The sequence below is a fragment of the Propithecus coquereli genome, unplaced genomic scaffold, assembly GCF_000956105.1.
Source record: "Propithecus coquereli isolate 6110/MARCELLA unplaced genomic scaffold, Pcoq_1.0 Scaffold3, whole genome shotgun sequence".
Lineage (NCBI taxonomy): Eukaryota > Metazoa > Chordata > Mammalia > Primates > Indriidae > Propithecus > Propithecus coquereli.
Window position 1 is genome coordinate 11,302,270 of NW_012148618.1, and position 19,882 is coordinate 11,322,151.

Genomic DNA, 19,882 nt, shown 5'->3' on the forward strand with positions numbered 1-19,882 from the left:
GAGCTTGGGCTTGTTCAGATGTGAGAGTCTACTCTGGACTCCTCCAATTTCCTTGGGTGGCCCCAGGGCCTTCTCTGCCCAGAGAAGCCATCCTTCCTTTGGGCCTTGGTTCACCTTTAGCACCAATGTTGTCCTTTCTCACATATGCAAAAGTTATAATTTAATTTCTAGGTGTCTGGTTAACAGATTCCTTTTGTCTGCTATCAGATCTGCCAGACCGGCTGCTTTGAGTTCTCTCCGTGAGTGCCACGGCAGGGAGAGAAGGGAAGAAGTCAGAGGCAGCTGCGGTCCTGCTGGGTTCCAGAGCACGCCCTCCTGGCCTAGCCGGAAGCTGAAGGAAGACAGGAAATGTGTACCCAGCTTTGATGGTTCTGCACTCTAATCATTATCTTTAACTCTAAAAGTCACTTTTCAGCTGGCAAAGCCACTGTCCTGGCTTCTTCTTGAATCCCACTAGGTGTGAAAAAGGAATGGGGATATGGGGGAGGAGGTATGTTGTTTCCAAGGAAACCAAGGGGTCTGGGATCCTCTAGGGCTGACTCCTATTGGTGGGGTGGCCGCCACATCTCCCGGCCCTGCTGCAAACCTGCCCCTTTATGTCCTACGGTGCTGTTGCTGGGGGTGGAATGCAGTCCGTTGGCTGGGGCTTTTGAAAGAAGAGCTGACAAAGGCATAAGCTGCTGGCTATGGCACGCTGACTGGCTATTTGGCTCCTTTGTGATTGACACCCAGCCAGTCCCAGACAGCCAGAGGCAGTGGTGGCTCTGCACCCTGGACCAATCCTGGGGCCTCGAAGTGGGACCAAGTCAGATCTGAGGCCTATCCAGGAGTTTGGTTCATTTTTCGGCATATTTGAGGGGTCCTTGGAGAAACCCGACCCTCCCTGAGGTCTGTTGGAGGTGACAGGGGCTGGGCAAGAATCCCTGAGCCCTTGGGGCAGGACTGGCTGGGCCAAGTGAGAACCCAGACAGACGAGGAGCTGGCTGGCCAGCCTGGTAAAGCTGCCGTTCTCAGCCGGAAAGGTCGTGACCGAGGCCCTGGTGGCTTAAAGCAATGTAACTGTCAGGATCATCGCCCCGTCCACAGTGGAAGGCTGACAGGTTTGGTGGAACTGGGAGACTAATCCAGTCTATTTCTTAACCGAGTTCCTGTGGAAAAACTATAGTCCACTCCCAGGAGAACACTGCTAACGGGTCATCTTCGACAGCTGGAGACTGAAGAATCTACTTGTCAGAGCCCTTGGGAGTTCCCGCCATCACAGACACATCAGCCTCTCCTTCAACAGTGTTTGACAAAGGCCCCATTCCTGGCTGAGGCCCTGAACAGGGAAAACAAGTCCCGCTTGGGTATGTCGTATGTACACCAAAGAAATTTTAAAAATACAAAACAACAACAACAAAAAACAACTCCACAAGACACAGTGTCAGTCCTGCCCGACGTCCTTCCTGTTCCAGACCGTGTTCCTGGTGCCCCATGAGAAGAGGGCAGCCCAGCCTCACCTGGGACCTGCCCCGTTCCTGTTCTCTTCTCCGTTCAAAGCAAGGTTGTGTAGGAAGAGGAGGATCTGCCACCACATGCGATTTTGGTTCTGCTGGTGCTGAAAGAAAAAAAAAAAAAAACTCCCAAATACATCCTTGGAGGACTCCTTATCATTTCCAATAAAAGTTCCGATCTACACGTCTCAGGGCTCTTTAATCCTATCAGTTCGGCAAACTCGGGGGAGAAGGGGGGAGGCCAAAGAGAAGTGGTGTGTGGAGGAGATAGTTGAGTCCTCCAAAAACAATTGCAGTTTTAACATTAAAAAGAAAAGACCAGGCTCTGTGTGCACTATGCACAAAAGGATTAAACTTTTTCCCCTGCTTGCAGGATTTTCCAGAGTTTAGCCAAGTGCTGCTTTTAATCAGATTGGCTCCCGAGCCCCTCAAACCTCAGCTGTGTGAACAACAAACTTGCTTCAGAGAGAAAGAGAAGAAGTGCCCTCCTCTCTCCCCCCACTGCAAAGTAACAGAGAGAACAAGGGGAAAAGGGGGGGCCTCCATCTGCAAGTGATTTGACACTGTGAAGGTCAAAGGGTTAATCTTCAATTTAAACCACACTGCTGAGGCAGCAAAAATCTGATTTCATCCAGTGCAAGCACGCACACACACACACACACACATGCACACGCACACACACACGCACGCACACACGTGTGCCTGCCCGCTCTCCCTTCCCAGCGTCTCCAGCTCTGTGCTGCCCTTTTTATAGCTGCTCTTGACAGTAAGCCATAAATAATCCCTCTTGGAGCGCTTTCCTACTGACTGGAGCCAATTAAACGTTAAGCAAGAACATACTTGAAAACAAAACAAAAACAAGGAATACACACTACGCTCTGGAGGTTATCCCAGGTCCTGCCGGCAGGCTGGGAAGCCAGGGGCAAAGTTCAGGGGTCAGTGGCTCACAGGCTGCTGGCTGGTGCCCTGCCCACACAGGTACCATTTCCCCGGGCCGGCAGAGGCCCGGAGGGGACTAGCGGGTGCTGGAAGAGGCAGTCTTTGTTCTCTCTTTGTCTGCCAGGGCAGAAGGACTGGGCTGGGGCCTCTCCACAGGCTTCTCAGTGGACAGGGGAATAAAAACCTAGTGTGCAGAGAGGAGCCAGCACAAGCTGGACTTGGATTACTTCAGCGGCCCAGGCAGCAAGCAAGTTTATGTGAGGTGTCCGGGGGAGCTGGAGCCCTCTCTTAAACTGTCTTTAACCACGGCCCAGCCCCCGCCAGGCAACTGCTCCTAGTCACATGGGAAGAGGATAGACTAAGTCGGTGGCACAACTGGACAGTGAGCCCAGGTTTCCTGGACTCCCAGAGCTTTGAAGTTACACCCAGCCCGGCCTCCCTGACCTGTCCCCAGGGAACCTGCCCTAGGCCACAAAGAGAAGAGCAGTATCCACTGAGGCTGACCTCAGAGCCCGACAACGCAGGTGAACACAGATTGCCCCACATCCACGACGAGAGCATTCCTCTTTCCCCTACGGAAGAGACTGGAAAATAACCCAGCAAGCTGGAGGCACAGCTCCTGCTAGGAGGGGAAGGGAAATCGGGTGTGCCACAGAAGAGGCCTGGCAGACACAGGCTGGGTAGAGACTGATGGCTTCCTCATGTTTTGTAAACAAAGATGAGTAAAAAGAGGAAACACACCCGGCTTAACAAAATCTGGTTAAGAGTAAAGCCGCGTGAAAATGGACTCAGCTACAAACCCGAAGATGCAGGCTTGTAGCAGCTGGGCAGAGGACCCCCTCCCTTCTCCTCCCCTCCCCAGCTGCTGCCCAGGACAGGTGCAAAGGTCACGTGGCGGAACACAAGGAGAATCCAGGAAAAGACTGATCCCTGGAGAAGCCAGTCTGCTGGAATCCCAAATCTCCTCAGGTGCTTGTTTGAAAAGGCCAAGTATCAATAATACTCATGATCATAACAACAGCAGTAACATGGAGAGTGCTGCCAGGCTCTGTTCTGCAAGCTCTACAACCTTGCTGCTCAGTGTGGTCCATGGGCCAGCAACCTCGGCGTCACCTAAAAAGCTTCCTAGAAATGTAGACCCACCAACTCAGAAGATTCCCCAGGTGACCCCGAGGCATGCTATACTATGGGAAACACTGCTCTATACATACTCAATTCCTTTGGTCCTCTCAACAACCCTATGAAGTAGGTATATATTACCAGGCCCATCAAGACGAGATAACCGAAAGAGTTAGGTAACAACAACCACAGAGCTAGTAAATGGCAGGGACTAGACTGAACCCAGGCAATCTGGCCCTAGAGCAGCACCCCTTCCCATTTTCACTGTGCTCCCAGTGCTACCATGAGCCCTTCTTTATACCAAAGTAAACCTGCCATCCTCTCCTTACTAAATCATCTCAAAACAGCTCAACGGCCAAGGAAGGGAGATGATAATTCTGTGATTTGGGGCCTGGGCCAATCCCATCTGTGTATGCCTCAGTTTCCCCCAAATTCCACTAACAGAGGCCACCTGCTGACTGCGTAACTTCCTGGGCCCTCAGGTCTCTAGCGATGAGGCAAGGCAGCACTCTCACCTCCATCATTTGAGGATACTGGCGGACCCAGAAGCAACTGAGACCTGGAGAGCGCTGTCAGAGGGAAGGCCTCGATGCAGGAGGCAGGGCACATGGCCAGCCCTCGGGAAGAATCTGGGCTCCACGCCTCTGCCTGTGACGTCCTCAGGGCTCATGAATTGGCGAGGAAGGCATTATGGGTGGTGGATAGATCCCCATACCAGGGATAAGAGGACCTGGCTTTAGGCTGGGATTTCCCACCAACCTGTTTGTGAGTCCTCACTTGACTTATAAGGAAAATGCAGGTATTGAATTAGATCAGTGGTTTTCACACCCAATTGTGTCACTGAACCGCTGAGGGGTTAGTGTAAATAGTCTCCAGGCCCCACCCAGACCAACTGAGTCAGAATCTCCAGGAAAGGGTCCCAGGAATTTGCATATTGAACAAGCTCTTTGGGTGACATTTTAAAAATCAGAAATCATTTACTATATATTTTTATCATAAAAGCAATACATGTTAACTGTAGAAAGCTTGGAAATACAAGAAATTACAAAGTAGGAGATAAAATCACTTATGATTCTGTAGCCTAGAAGAAAACACTTCATGATTTGGTGTTTTCTTCAATCCCTTTCAATCTCTTCCCACAAAGTTATAGGCCTTACCCCAGCGGCCACACCAGAAGTAAATCCTGCCCAGGTGGTTCTGCGGCAGCCAGGCTACAGATCTGCTTTTAGAAACCACTGAGGTGCTTTTCCAACCTCGAGGAGATTGTTATCTACGATTGCCTTCAGGACCACAATTCAGAGCTCCAAAAACTGATCCTGTCAGCCTGGTGTAGGGTCTGGGAGCCCATCCACAGGCCCACGAACCTCTCTGGGCACAAGCAGCTGCCACACATACTCCACTCCGCCTTTCCCTGCCACGGGGCAGCCCCCGAAGGCCCTTTTCCAAAAGGAAACCAAGCTGCCTCGTACCAAGAAATCAAAGAGTGCCCTGATTACGAGGAACTACAACAAATAAAATATTTTCTAAAAGTTAAACAAAAGGGCCTGACTAGAAAGGAAAGAAAAAGGACTTGAAGGGCGGCCAGTGGGAGAAACAGTACGGAGGAAGGAAGTCAGCATTCACCCAACAGGATGAAGTACACAAAGACACTAAAACACCAGACAACACGGGTCCTTCCAGAAGAGGGTGTGGAAGAGCCGGGGAGAAGGAAGGGGAACCAGGAAAGAGTAGGCCTCTGACCCTTAGGCACCTGGCATAGCACCCAGCACCCAACCTGAGATAACGAGGGCAACCCCAGAGCAAGACCCAGCTCTCCTAGACCTGGCTTCATCTCCCCCCACAGGATGGGGGTTCCTAGAATGCACAGCCGGGGTGCCCCAGGGTGGCAGCCTTACCCTAGAGCCCTCAAATTCGTTGAGCCTACAGGGTAGAACCAAGGCATGGAGGGAAAGAATAGAGACGAATGCCCCAAGGGAAGGAGCCCTAACATCGCAGATCAAAGTGCTCCCTTCAGTTAAGAGAGGACAGGCAGGCACCAGAGACCTGTGAGTATCCTTTGGCTCAGCCTCACCTTCTTGCTATGGTCAGGGGATGAAGGCAGTCGGTCAGCAAGTGTTTAAATCCCCACCGTGTGCGAGGCACTGTGCCTGTAAGCGCGGTGGCTCATCCTGGGTAATGGGGAGCATAGAGGTACACAGTGGGCATTCACCAAGTGCACGCCGGACTGACTACAGAAGAGCCAGCCCTGCAAAATAACCCACTTGTCTGAGGCCAGAACAACTGATGTCTAGTCAGGTCTAAAGATGTATTTTATGTGATAGTATCAGCCTCTCGCCTGAGGAGAGGCCCAACTAGTAAAAGGCTTTCTTCTTTTTTTTTTTTTAAAGAGCTGGCTGTGGTGTCTGACAAGGTTGGGTTACATAAATCAAACTCTGTTTCATCCCACACGCCCTCTGCCCTAAGCACAAAGCTCGTTCCCTGCCCTCCCTGGATAAGAATTTCCCTCTGCCTCTCCGCTCTTCAGATCCAATTCACACCCTCTGGGGGCTGTGTGTGCCACAGTGTGCCAGATGCTCCAGCGAGAGCTGATTCACCCCCAAAGACAGAGGAAGAAGCAAAGCCAAGCAGTGCGCGGCTGTAAAAGAACCTAACACACAAAATGCAAATCCACCAGACAGCAATTTATACTATCTCACACTTAGAACAGGGTGCTTTCCTGTCTTCTCATTTGATCCTCACAAAGATCTGGAAGGGTAGGTATCATCAATCCCATGTCACGGACAGGGAAACATGGCTCAGAAAATCATCCCAAGTAAGTCAGCTGAGAGGGGGTTATTCCAACCCCAGCCTTCTGACTCCAAAGGTATGTCCTTTCACGAAAATATTACAGTGTGTCAGCTTTTTACTTTATAATAATAAAAAAATTACAGTTTTACTCACATTATGAAAACAGTATTACCTTTTCAAAGCGAATCACCACTGAACTGCTCCCCTAGTATGTTTAAAGACATTGTTTCCAGATCATTAACTACTTAGTAAGGATGCTGTGGACCAGAAAAAATAAACCTTTCAGAGGCAGAGCTTACTGAGATCAAACAGAAATAAAGCTAAAACTGGTCTGAAAGTATAACTTTAGACCATGTTCTGAAGCCATGCTCAATCCTTTAAAATGCAGAATTGCATATACTCGACTCTACAGGGTGATCTGCACTCCAAAACCTGTCACTTTCCTGCCACTTCCCTGTCCCCTGTCACACTCCAAACCTACCCAGGCCAAGGTCGAAGGAAAGAGCCTTGCAGTTGAGAACAGGAACACTGAGATAAGAGAGACTTTCGGTAAATTCCACTTGAAAGAAGTTGGGAAGATGTTTTTGTTGAATTCGGCAAGCTTTCATCAAGCACCCAACTGAGCTGAGAGTTTTGAGGGATACAAAGATGATTAAAATATAAAGCTTGTACTCAATTCTTTTACAAGAGAATGGGGAGAAGAGCAAGAACGTGGAACTAAGTATTACATGAGGCAGAACCAGACGGGGCAATAGACAGGAGCTGCGTTGTACCTGCTTTCTGGAACGTGTTTGCTGAGCAGCAGGGATGAGATGGTGAGAAGACCACAGTTTTATAATCAATCAAATCTGTAAGACTCCCAGCTCAGCCGATTACAGTGTGATTTGGGCATGTTACCTCACGTCTCTGAGCCTCAGTGTCCTACAAAACAGGGCCATGGGGTCTAAAAGTACAAGGTTGCTGTGGTGATCAAATGAGTATACATGCAAAGCACTGGGCCTGGTGGCAGCACTGAGCAGGCTCGTCCTTCCCGGTGAGGCCAGGAAAACCAGGACCCACCTCCACAAGCTCCGTACGCAGGGCCTGCCCCAGGAGCACTGTCTCCCGAGCAGATTCGTGAAGTCCTGGGGAGATCCCTGACTTTCTACACTGAGATTGGCCACAGCTGCCAGAGGCAACTGGGCTCAAGATCCCAGGCTGCCAAGCTGGGGCAACCTCTGGGCCCAGTGGGTCTACCACCCCACACTGCTCACACTGCTTCTGACCCAGGTGCCCAAGTAATGAGCAATGTGGCAAAAAAGAAAAGGAAAAAAAAAAAATACTGCTAGTCAAGAGCTTCCTCAGACCAGCCAGCAGTGCTAACAGGACATTGAAGCCACTGCGGCAACATCAATCACTTCTCCAAGGGAGAAAGGGGAGCCTGGAGCCGGCCAGTTCTCAGTCGAAGACATCAGGGCTTCCTCTAACACAACTGGAGGACGCTGGCCCCCATCGCTGGGGGCTGAGGGTGAGGGTGAAGAGCAGGGTTGTGCCATGCCACCATGACCCCAGACCTTTGTCCTGTACCTCCAGAGTCTGGGGCAGGAACTACTGAGAACTTTATCCAGTTTCCCCAGGGATCACTCTGTTTAGTTTCCCTCCATCTGAGAACAGTTCCATCGAAGCACTGGGCAACTTCTTGAGGCTCACTGGTGTGTGCCCTGGTTAAAGCCGACTGAGGAGGAGCAGGCCTGTGGTGGTTATGCAGAAGGAACCCAAAGTCTCTGACTCTCAATTTGGGGCCCTATGCAGTTGGCTGTTCTTGTCCCATCCTGGGCCAGTTTCTGGGACAGGATGAGGCAAACTGGGCAAGGAAGAAGGTTGGAACCCTCCCCTCCACACACGCGCTGACTGTCTGTGTTTTGGACATGAAACATGCCCTCTTGGCTGCCGAACGTGGATCAAAAGGCAAACCAGACATTTTTCTTTATCCTTCTTTCTTTGTGCTTCCCCCAACTCCCTCCTCCCATCACCCATCCTCTAAAAAAAAAAAAAAAACCAAAACCCGGCTCCCATCCCCATGGCCTGCCTTAGTGAGGAGGGAATGAACTGTCTGGAACTACAAGGCCCTTCTCCTCCTGGAAGAGAGAGTAGTCAGGTGCAGAGTGTGTGGGGAACTCGGCCTCTAGTCTGCCACGCTGATGACTCAGAAGCTAAATTTAGCGAGCGATATAAACAGAGCCAGCCACAGAGCAAACACAGGGCCCCCAAGCCCCAGTGCTGGCTCTCACGCACACCGCTCTCCACAGCCCCTCCCCCAGCCTCATTCTTCCCCTGGCACTGGCCTAGGTAGACCTCCCACTCCTGGGACAGAGGCTGGCTCCCCAGAGACCTTTCTTGTTCTAGGGCAAATCTCTGGGGCCCTGCCCAGGGCTGCCCCATTTAGAGCCTGATCAACCTCACTAGCCAAGGTCTGAGTTCCAAGAAACCACCCGCCAGCAAGGAGTGCATCCTGAGGGTCAGGAAGCAGTCAGGGGCTCTCTGAACAGGCTGCTGGGTAGAGAAGCTGCTAGGTAATAAACCATGTGAACACCAACTTGGGTATAACTTCCAAAAGAGCTCCCTAAGAACTATAAATTCAGGTCCAGGTGAAATCCTGAAGTCATCTTTTAACACATTTCCAAAAGTAGTCAACTGTCCCTACCTTAATAGCTATTTGTATTATATCCTAAAGGCCTTTCCCATCAACTCTGCAAGGTAAGTATTGGAAACCAAGGCCCGTAGAGGTTAAATGATTTGTCCATGGATATAGAGAACTTATAAGTGGCAGAGGTGGGATTTTAACCCAGATCAGCCTCCAAGTCCGGGATCCTTTCTGTGATGTTACAATGAAGGATGGTTTCAACTGAGTGGCTGCAAGTTTTCTCAGGTTTCATTTTCCAAAAAGTCTAATTCAGGGAATTTCTAAACCCAGCTTTTCTGAATGGAGATACTCTGGTCCAAGTGAAAAGGCTATTGACAACATGAAGAATTCCAATCCTCCTGTAGCTTTACTCACTCACCAGTCTACAGTAGCTGCCTTTTTTGAAGATCCTTGGTTTCTTAACATTGCCCACAAATACCCCCACAAATGTCACGATGGGCCACTGGGACAGGAGACTTTCCCAAGGGGAGGGGACACCAGTTCCTGCCCCTCCTTAGGCCCATGCTGAAGGAGACTATGGCACAGGCAAAGGAAAGAAGCTCAGACCTTCTGGCCAGGTCAGCCTGTGAGCTCAGTTAGGAAGCGAATCTGCCCCTCACTCTTCTCTGCTGAGGCTGATGGACATGGAAACACCATGACACCATCCTCACAGAGCCCAAGTCAAAGTAAGCCATAGTCAGCAGAGCATCGGGGTCGCTGCTACAGTTTGTCAGCTCATGAAGCAGCAAAGAGGGGAACCTTCACTCCTGACCCAGCCAAAGGAGAATGGGATGTGTGGCAAAGTTCAGACAGGCTTTTACCTCCATTTACTCTGCCTCTGACCTCTTGCTGCTCTGCAGACCCAAAGAGATGACAGTGAGCACTCCGACCTTCTGGTGGATCTGGAGGAGCCACCCGGAATTGATCACTGGGGTAACCAGGCTAGTCCTCCACCTAACAACACTCCTGGGAAATATACCGAAAGAGCACATGGCCTGCATAAACTGACACCCAGGGGAACTTGGAACCTGTTGCACCTTGGGTCATGTTGATACGCTCAATTTGCCACAATGCCATCCTATCCCATCATCGCGCCCCACTCCCTCTGCTCCACACCTCCAAGGGAGAAGGTTTCTCCAGTGCAGAGAGAAGAACAACTGAGGTCTGTAACTGGGCCAAAATGAGGGCGCTCACACTCCCTACAGGACTAGGGACCAATGGCCACCATCTGGCCCCAGGACGCTGCCCCAGATCCGGGGGAGAGGAGGTAGTCAGGCTTACTCAAGCTCCTTCCTGGGTTGCCTCTCTCACAGCTCTCTAAATTCAACCTACAATGATGGGGAATGACTATCATTCTCGGAGGAGAAATGGATAAGGCCAAGGTCTACAACTGAATGGAGCCTGGATGCTGATTTATCTGGACAGGGCAGGTGGAAGGAAGTTTGGGGAGGCAGCTCTGTCAGGGACCACCAGCCTGACAAGTGGACTGGGAAATGAACTGTGAACAAGAACAAATGTGCGGGACAATCAGGATTGTAAACACACAGAAGGAAACAAGTATTCAAGAATATCTACTATGGGCCGGGCACAGTGGCTCATTCCTATAATCCAGCACTCTGGGAGGCTGAGGTGGGGGGATCGTTTGAGGCCAGGAGTTCGAGACCAGCCTGAGCAACAGCCAGATCTCTTCTCTACTAAAAATAGAAAAAAAAAACTTAGCCGGGCATAGTGCCGCTGGCCTATAGTCCCAGCTACTCAGGAGGTTGAGGCAGGAAGATTGTTTGAGCCCAGGAGTCAGAGGTTGCAGTGAGCTATGATGATGCCACTGTACTCTAGCAGAGTGACAGAGTGAGACTCTGTCTCAAAAAAAAAAAAAAGAGTATCTACTATGTGCTCTGAATGTTCACAGGTATTTTGTCACTTATTCATCACAATAAAATTCTATGGTATTAGCTCTAATTTGTAGAAGAGGAAATAGGCTCAGCAAGGTCAAGTGACTTCTCAGTGGCTAGCAGGTGGCAGAGCTGGTATTCAAACTTGGGCCTTCTGACTCTGTATCCGAATCCTAGAGACTTAATCCTAAACAACTTCCTTCCCAATGCCTCAGTTTCTCTGCTTACAAAAAGGAGGGAAGGGAATAGGGAAAGAAAATAAAGGATAAGAATGGAGGAATGACAACAGTACTTTCTATAAATGAAATATTAGACCATAGTTTATATAAGAATTAAGTTCAGAAAATGACTCACTTCTTTAAACCAGCTGCTAAAAGGTCCCAGGAGGGCTAATGCTCCACCTGCCTGAAGCTATCAGCCTAGCCCTTCCCACAGGATGAGTTCCCAGTGAAGGTCTGTGGATAGGGCCAGGGAGGAGGGGATTAAAAGCAAGAGGACTCTGGGGAGAATTCGCCAAGGAAAAGACAAAAAGCCTGGTTCTTCATACTGGAAAATTTGGGGAAACCAGCTCTTTGACAAGAAAGGCCTCACTGGCTAGCCTCCTGCCATTGCAAGGTAGGAGAAGTAGACAGCTGGCAGGAGGGTGGGGGCGCAGGGAACTTGGGTGCCAGTGTGGAGTGAAGTGCAGGGCAGGGAAGACTCTCATGCAGCTCTCCTCTGGTTTTCCTTCTCCCCAGCTGGGGTGGCTCTGGCTGAGAGGACAGGACCCTGTCTGGAACTGACCTGTGCCCTCGAAGAGGTAGAGCTGGGAGAAATGATGCCGACTAGCAAAAAGCAGGGCCAGACCTTGGGATAAGGGCCTCCTCCTCCTCCTATTCAGGACTGAGTCAGGAGGAAGGTCCCCACGATTGTGTCACAGTCCTGTGCCAGGGCACAGCTGGGCAAGGGAGGCCTCCTAGCCTGCTCCCAAGCCTACAGGGGCTCACCAATGGATGGGGGAATATTCTGGGAAACAACTGCTGAAGGAGATCAGATTATTGTAAATGAAGTAAGCTGCCTTCCACATAGTCTTCTAGATGAGTCCAGGAGACCCACAGCCGCTGCGTCCTCCCATCCTCTCCAGCCCCAGGACTGGAAACTGAGCTGGGTTCAGCCCTAGGCCTGTATAACCAGGGGAGGAAAGAGGCCAAGAGACTGAAAACCAGAATCTGAGTGAGTCCACGCATGTACTGAAGGGGAAACACTAAGCCAAGTTTCCACCAAACAATCAAAGGAGGGAATAGGGCTGGAGCTTGGGCCTATTATCTAGGCATAGGGCCACCCTCCCCTCCTGACCATTAAGGGACTGAAAGAGCCAAGTCCAGGTCTAGCCCCAAATTTCCCTCAACACTCCTTGGCAGGGGCACTAACCATATCTAACCTGATGGCCTGTTCTCAGGAAACCCAAGGTCAATTCCTCTTCCCCTGGCACTGGCAATGGTTTGGCCCTTAAGTCAAATCTACTAAAACCAATAACTCTCCTCTGGTCACCTGAAGTTACCCATCTAACCTCAGGGTCTGCCCAATCGTGGTTATTTATTCTCTTGATTTCCTGACAGACAGACAAACAGAGACACACATGCACACACATGCACACGCACACAGAGCCAGCTGGGCCAGGGACACAGTCCCAGAGGTAGGGAATGTGTTCCCTTCCAGGTGGCATGCCTTTGGCTTCAGCTGTGGCTGTACTAGCACGGATCTGGCCTCAGGCTCCTCTCCCTGTCTTGGCAGCCATCCAGAAAGCCAGCCTAGAGAGGAAGGGTTAAGTGCCTGGGGGCCCAGCCCAGACAGAGGCTGCCGAGCAGGGCAGCCTCCAGTCTGTGGCACGGAGGGCTCCTCCAGCACGAGCCTGCCAGCCGCCTCCTTTGTTGATGGACTCTGCCACATGCTCCACTGACACGCGATGCTCCGCCCTGGCGGGGCTGGTGCCAGGCTGCCGGCCAAGCACCCGGCCGAGTGCCCTGCTGGCCGCCAGTCTGGGGAGACTCTCTGAGGTACACTCTCCACAGTCCCAGGCCTTGGTTCCCAGACAGACAGTGAGGAGCAGCCTCCCCAGCTGGAAAGTGTCAGGTTTCAACTGGTTCTACCACTTTCCCCCACTCAGGCCCCATCCCTTGGCCTGGTTACCGGGTTCCCACTGTACCTCAGCCAGGCACCCCCTAATTGTCCAGACTCATTGCAGCACCCTAAAATCTTCCCTTAGTTCTGTAAGGGACAATCCCCTGACCTTGTCCTCAAAAAGGGACAGTCTGTCAAGCAAGGCTGCAGAAAGCCACTCCATTCGTAGGGAGCGACTATAGCATCTCCTGACACCACTCTTACGGAGCATGAGCTGGGAGTGGGCAGATAACCAAAGTGGAGCTCAGAGATGAGGGCAAGATGCTCATCCAGTGGGGCCCATCCAGTCCATGGGAACTGCAATAGCCGAGGCCAAAACTCTGAGACCATATCCTTGAGGCCTGGCAGAGACAGAGTTGCTGAAAAGATGAGAGAGGTAGGCCCTGGGCCCCAGCCCCAGCAGACACAACCCCTCCACCCCTAAGCCCCCACGCCTACTTGCTGCACATGAAGCCGGTGGAACTGGTCTGCAATGCACTGAAGCTTTCGGGCAATCTGTACCTCTGCTCGATGTTGCCACTGCCCTTCAGCGGGCTGTTCCCCAAGGGGCAAGCCTGCAGGGAAACTGGCAGGGAGAGGAAGCCGGTAGCCAGCATTGCCTGTAAAGATAGAGGATGCACATCTCAGCATTTTCCACAACTGCTCCAACCTCCCGTGCCTGCCCCACCTGGCCAAGACTTAGGGCCAAGGGTAAACCCTAGTATGGGAAGGGAAAGGAACCAGCCTTCCTTTATCAGGGCACTCTGCCAAGCTTGGACAACCTGCCTTGCCTGCTGCCCAAGTGTAGAAAGTTGATGCTGGGAGGACAGAAGGGAACGGTCCCAGCCATCCCTTTGGTTCTCTGCTTGCTGTCAGTGCCATGGCAAAGGGCAGGGTGGTAATGTGTTGTGGGTGAACAGGCCAACCTTCTGTCCTTATTTCTCAAGCTACACTTGACCACAGTTGATTATTCATGTAGTAGCAGGTCGAAGCCCTTCTCTGGAAAAGTACGGGAGGCAGCTCTCCCTCCAGAGTTTCTGGGTTGAGCAAACAAGGGACAGAGAAAAAGAAAACCAAAAAGTGTCTTCACTTTCTTAGTTAAGTAGAAAGCGGCTGGTCTCAGCTCCTGAAGCTCTGGGCAGTGGTACAAAAACAAGGGAAAGAAAACTCCTGAGACCCACAGAACTGCCAAGTTCCTCTCCAGAGACAACCCCAGGCCAGACCTCTAGACCAGAGCTCCACACCTCCCGAGTGCTGGCATTAGAGCCACCGCTAGGGGCGCCAGCCCGCCTGCCTGCCAGCCCTATCCAACTTCTCAGACTCCCGCCAAAACTGCTTTGCCACAATTGCCCCACGGGGCAGTTCCCTCTGGGAATAACTACAGCATCTCCTCAATCTGTTCTGTTAGACATAGCAAGGTCGGACACCTTTAGCCTCCCCCCATAAGCTATTGTGCTAAAAGAAGAAAACAGCATGTCTAACCTTGCCCTTTTGCCAGAGGAGGGCAGATTTCTCATAAAACAAACCACTAAAGTCTACAAACGAAGGGGTCTTGTCTGATTTAGCCTTGGAAACATCCCCTTTGCTGGCATTGAGCCTAGGCAGGCCCAACCTCTTTCTCCAGTTCCCCTTCCAAGTACAGAAAGTCCCAAGTGACAAGTGGGGGCCACCTTCTGCCTTAGGAACCTTCCCTCCCAGAACAGGCTGGGTTTTCCCCTTCCATGTCAATAGCGAGTCACAGATCCTTCAGCCTTCTCTGAGGCAACATGAGCTACTTTATGGAAGGCAAATCATTAGCAGGATATAAAAGGCTGGACCACTCAAGGAGCACAGGATGTAAAAGGAGATCCCATGGGCCCAAGGATCCCTCCAGCAAGAGACAGAAGGGCAGAAAGAAGTGCAAGGCAGTTTGCCCCTTGGGGACCCCTTGAGAAGCATAGGTGAGTGGCAGTAACAAGCAGAGAAGCAGCAGGTTGAGAGCGGAGGAGCCAACAGCCCCTGCTGCTCAGTTTGGGGGAGGAAATAGCAAAGGGCAGGTTTGGGGAGGGAAAGTCCCCTCTTTTCCCCCAATCTCTGTGGGAAGAGTCTTGAGGCTAAAAGCACTCACCATAAAAGAGTCTCTGGGGTTCCTCGGTCACCCCACAAGGCAGCATGACACCCTGGCTTGGGGAGGCTGGGCTGAGGGTCTGGGTGGCCTTGTCTTCCTGGCTGGTGGGTCGAAGCCCAGGGCCACAGCAGTGGGTGAGAGGGAAGAGCTGAAGCCGGCTGAGGGGGCAGTCCAGCTGGCTCTGGGCAAACAGGTCAGCAGAGAGCACGCTCCCGGGCTGGGTCCCCGACTCCCCATCCTCTGGCTGGAACACATCATCCTCCAGCTCCTCCACACAGTGGGATGGCTCCATCTCCCCTGTTAGGGAGCAATGCAGGCATCTGGGATGCTGCCAACCCCATCCTGCTCCCCCTTCTTATTTGAGGGAGCAGGGCCCATACAGATGACATACAACCCTGGTAATAAAGCACAGCCAAGGGTGACACCCACTCTCCAAATGTGGACTGCCTCAAAGCTCGGGGACTCTTTACACCTCTTCCTTGGGGCCACCAGCACCACCCTTTACACCTCCTCCCCCTTCTAAACTAGGCTGGTCATGAAGTTTGACTCTGAGGGTTGTGAACAACAGCACAGGCAGGATCAGCTGCTACAAGCATGCAGGGTACTCGGGAAGTGTAAACCAGACTAGCCTCTGTAAGTGGCTCTGGGAGGGCAGAAGGGGGCTGTGGCTGGCTATACACACAATGCTACAACACACACATGCAAACTCCACCCTAAGGCGTAATCCCCAAACTCTCATCTCAGTCTGAGCTGAGCTCCAGATTCAGTAGCAAAAACAAAAGCCAGCAATCCTAGGGCAGCCAGGTTCCCTCCAAACCTGCTAAGCCCCGCCCTGCTGCCCATTTACCCTTGTCTCCACCCCCTGCTTGCACAACACAACAAACAGGCTCTGCAGTGTGGTAAGAGTATGTCCTGGGAGAGGAGATAAAGACCCTAGTTAGCCATTGCAGCTGCCCTCTCAGCTTGCCTCAGAGCAGAGTAGAGTTGCCTGTCCACTACAGGTTGGCCTAGAGGGTAGGTCCAGCCTCCAGCAAAGTTCCAGCCTCCCCAAGTGCAGTGTACCCACTAGTCTCCATGACTTCAAATCCTCATCCCCAGTCTACCATTCCTGCCAGAGCTGAACCTGAGATTGGTGGAACCTGTCTCACAGAAGGAAGTAAAATTCAGCCTTCTCTCTATGACCTCACTCACTGTCTATACTATTCAGGTTGTTGATGTGAGTTTCTTGGTGACAAAGAAGTTCCTCTTTGCTCTACCTGATGGCTCTTGGAAGTCTGAGCTTGGAACCACTCAGCATCTTGAGCTTCCAACCCAGCCCCCTACACACACACCAGGAACCGCTTAGGGCCCCCAGCACAGCCAGAAGCAGCAGCCACTTGAATGGTTAAGGATACAGAGAGACAACGTTCATCTTTGTCAGACTCAATTAGAGATCTCCAGGAGTTCTGTCCCGCAGTCTCTTTCCTTTGAAGAACAAGCCAAATGGTCTGTGGGTTGGTGAAGTACTTAAAGGAATCTGAGTAAAATTCAGAAATCCTGCCTTTCCCATATGCAAGCTCTCTCTGAAGTGTCTGCTTTAATCCTCCCTCCAATCCACCCGGTCCCCAAGCTATCTGTAGTATTGTCTCTGCCCTCTTCCCTGGAGAGTGAGGACATGCCTGCTAGGATGGCAAAGCAGACACATGGTGTTCTTTGGATAGTGTTTCCAAAGAGGGGGGTGGTGCTGTATTCCAGCTTATCAGTAACAGGAAACAAAGTTTCCTGATGAAAGGACCAAGGGCTGTCCTGCCAGTCACCTGGCAGGGGCTCCCCTCCTGCCTTCCAGCCTCCTCTCTGCAGGATGGCAATCCCAACCTAAGAAGGGGCCCTCCAAAGCCAATCACAAGCAGAAGTCATTGTCTTGGTTTTTCCTTTGAAGCCTATCACCTTCCCCTCCCCCTCCCAGCAAAGCCCCAAAGTTCAACCCTTGCCTGGACTGGACAGTGGGGGAGGTGCAGCGAGAGGGTGTGGCTCTGTGAGCCCTGGGGAGCCCTCCCACTCTCCACAGGGACTGCAGGTGGCTCTCCTGTCGGTGGGAGCCCCTGAAGGGGTGCTGGGCAAGGTCAAGTGTCAGCTGGGAGAGGGTGAAGAGATCCTCTCCTCCCTCTTCCCCTGAGCTGAAGCGGTGATGTCCAGACTGGTAGGAGGGGACACTTCTTGAGAACACTGCCAAGGAATGCTTTACTCCTAGCAAGAGGAACTAAAACCTGCTGGAGCCATCCCAGCCCTTAAGGGCTCAAAGAGGGATGCTGAACTTAGACTCTTCCTCCTTTCGGAAGGCAGCTGCCAGACACCCTGAGCCTCAACAGTGGCTAAAACCTAGAAACACACACACACCCCGCCCCCCAGACCTGGGTGACTCCAGGAGAGAGTCTCGGCCTCCGAGTCGTGATGCCAGGGCTCCGCGCCAGGGTCCAGCGTGATGAGCACTCTGGGGCTTGGCGCCCAGACTCGATTGGGAAGGAGGGAAAAAGCCCAGCTGTTAAGGAGAGGAGCCTTCAGACTCCGCAGGGAGGCACGACGCCCCACAACTCCCTGACCTACCCCAAAGTCAGACCCAGAAGCCGGCGCCCCGGTCGCCTCAGCAGTGCACCCCGGGTCCCCTGCCCACCTGGACCCAACTTCTTCGAGTCCCAAAGGCTACACTCAAGTTCCCTCTTGGAACAGCGCGCCCAGGGGCTCCGCACCCCGTTCCCTCACCCCGGCACCCCAGTTCTGCATGGTCACCCCAGACGTCCGCAGCCCAAACCCTTCCCAGGCCCCCACGCGCAGCGCGACTCTGCTCCCCACTTCCCCGAAGAGGTGCGATCCAACTCCGCCCGGCCCCCGGCCGCCGCCCGGGCGCTCACCGGGCTGCGGCGGGCGGCGGGCGGCGCAGGCAGGGGCGGCGGCGGCAGCGGGCACGGGCCGGCGCGGGAGGAGGCCACTCCGCACCGAGCGGTATTGTTTCCAAAATACGCCCGCTCGGGGCATCCCGCAAACAGCTGATGAGGCCCCGCCTCCCAGCGCGTCACACCTATGACTGGCCAATGGCGAGTGGAGCCCCAGGTCCCGGGCTGGGCGGCTGCCAGGGAGGGTCACGAATGTGCGAACCTTCCCTTGGAAACATTACAAGGGGCCGAGCAAAATTCCGACCCCTGCCAGAAAGCGCTGTTGGAGCGCCGTCGCCCGCGCGGATTCTGTTCCTGACGCAGGCTCTGGAAGCGCCAGAGAGTCCCTGAGTCTGAGTCCTGTCAATTAGGTGAGGGAGAGGGGGCGCCAGAGTGACTTTTGTCTTCTTTTCCTCCGCAATGGGCAGAATAATTGCTGCGCATTCAGAAAGGAAGGGGAGGAGAAGGCGGGCAGCTTTTAGATGCGGCCAGAGCGTCTAGTGGGTGCAAGGTGCGGATCCCAGTGGATCCCAGCCTAGTGGCAAAACTCCTCCCGCCCATCGGGCGGGTCAGAGGAAAAGTCCAGCCCCAAAGTTGTAGGAAGCAGGAGAACACGTGTGCTGGCACTATTACTGAGTGACATTCGAGTCAAACACAACCAAAGGGGCCCTCGTGTCCTCTTCTTGACTGGATGTGGACATTGGCAAAATAAGCATCTGGCCGAGGAGAGCCCAAGAATGCAGGGCGCTGCTTGGACGGTTGCCTCACATCCCGTTTATGGCAGCAGCTAGAAACTGCTGGGGCTGTACTGTAGATCTCCCACGGGAGTCTATGGGCTACTTCACAAACATTTTTTGGGCACCTACTTTGTGTCAGGTATTGGGCTACATGCCAAAAACAACCTGGTGCCTGCCCTCAGGGAGCTTACAATCTACTATGAGAGGTAGACCTGGAACTAACGAAAGTGTCAGGAATAATGACTGCTGAGGGATGCAGAAAAATTCAGAATGCAAAGACTGGGGATGGCTTCAGGGAGATGGCTTTTGAGTTGAATGGGAAAATTTTTCAATAAGGAAAATCAGGTAGAGCAGCCCAGGCCTAGGGGCAGCAGAATAAAATACAGAACAGGAGAGTCTGCCTGTCCAGGGAGGAGCAGCAGGCTGGATGACTGGATCATTGGGTGCACACTGGGATTTAGAAAGGGTGAACATAGGCAGGGAGGTTCAGGTCAGATTGCAGAAGTGTCCCTGGAATGCTGGGCTGAGGGATCTGTATTTTATAAAGGGGAGGCAGCAAAGATTTTATCAAAGATGAGTGACTGGACCAAGCCTGAACTTTGGGAAAGATAAATGATGAGTTCAGAAATCAGTGAGAGGAAGCCAGTCCCTGCAACAATGTAGGTGAGAGAAGATAGAGGCCTGACCCACCAGGGTCGGTGGGACTGGGCAGTGCTGTTACCCACCAAGCTGCTCTCCTGGGTTGTAAACTCAGACAAATTTTAGTGGAGCTGGGACCCTCAACCCAGTGGAGCCTGAAGTCTCCTTATACCTTTTTCCTACCCATTCTTTCCCTAGCTCCCTCAGGGTGTACTTGAAAAAGAGTGAATCAGCAGCTGGGCGCGGTGGCTCACGCCTGTAATCCTAGCACTCTGGGAGGCCGAGATGGGCGGATTGTTTGAGCTCAGGAGTTTGAGACCAGCCTGAGCAAGAGCGAGACCCCGTCTCTACTAAAAATAGAAAGAAATTAATCGGACAACCAAAAATATGTAGAAAAAATTAGCCGGGCATGGTGGCGCATGCCTGTAATCCCAGCTACTCGGAAGGCTGAGGCAGTAG

The 19,882-nt window shown here is 52.4% G+C and overlaps 1 protein-coding gene across 1 annotated transcript; it reads right to left on the reverse strand.

The window, feature by feature from the left end:
- Positions 1-1,391: 1,391 nt before the first annotated feature.
- Positions 1,392-17,650, reverse strand: BMF (Bcl2 modifying factor). Its single transcript, XM_012649542.1, has 4 exons — positions 17,529-17,650; positions 15,139-15,435; positions 13,491-13,651; positions 1,392-1,597 (listed from the first exon to the last, which is right to left on the reverse strand). Exons 2-4 carry the CDS (start codon positions 15,428-15,430, stop codon positions 1,496-1,498), a joined length of 555 nt encoding a protein of 184 aa, XP_012504996.1. The 5' UTR covers positions 15,431-15,435; positions 17,529-17,650; the 3' UTR covers positions 1,392-1,495.
- Positions 17,651-19,882: the final 2,232 nt, after the last annotated feature.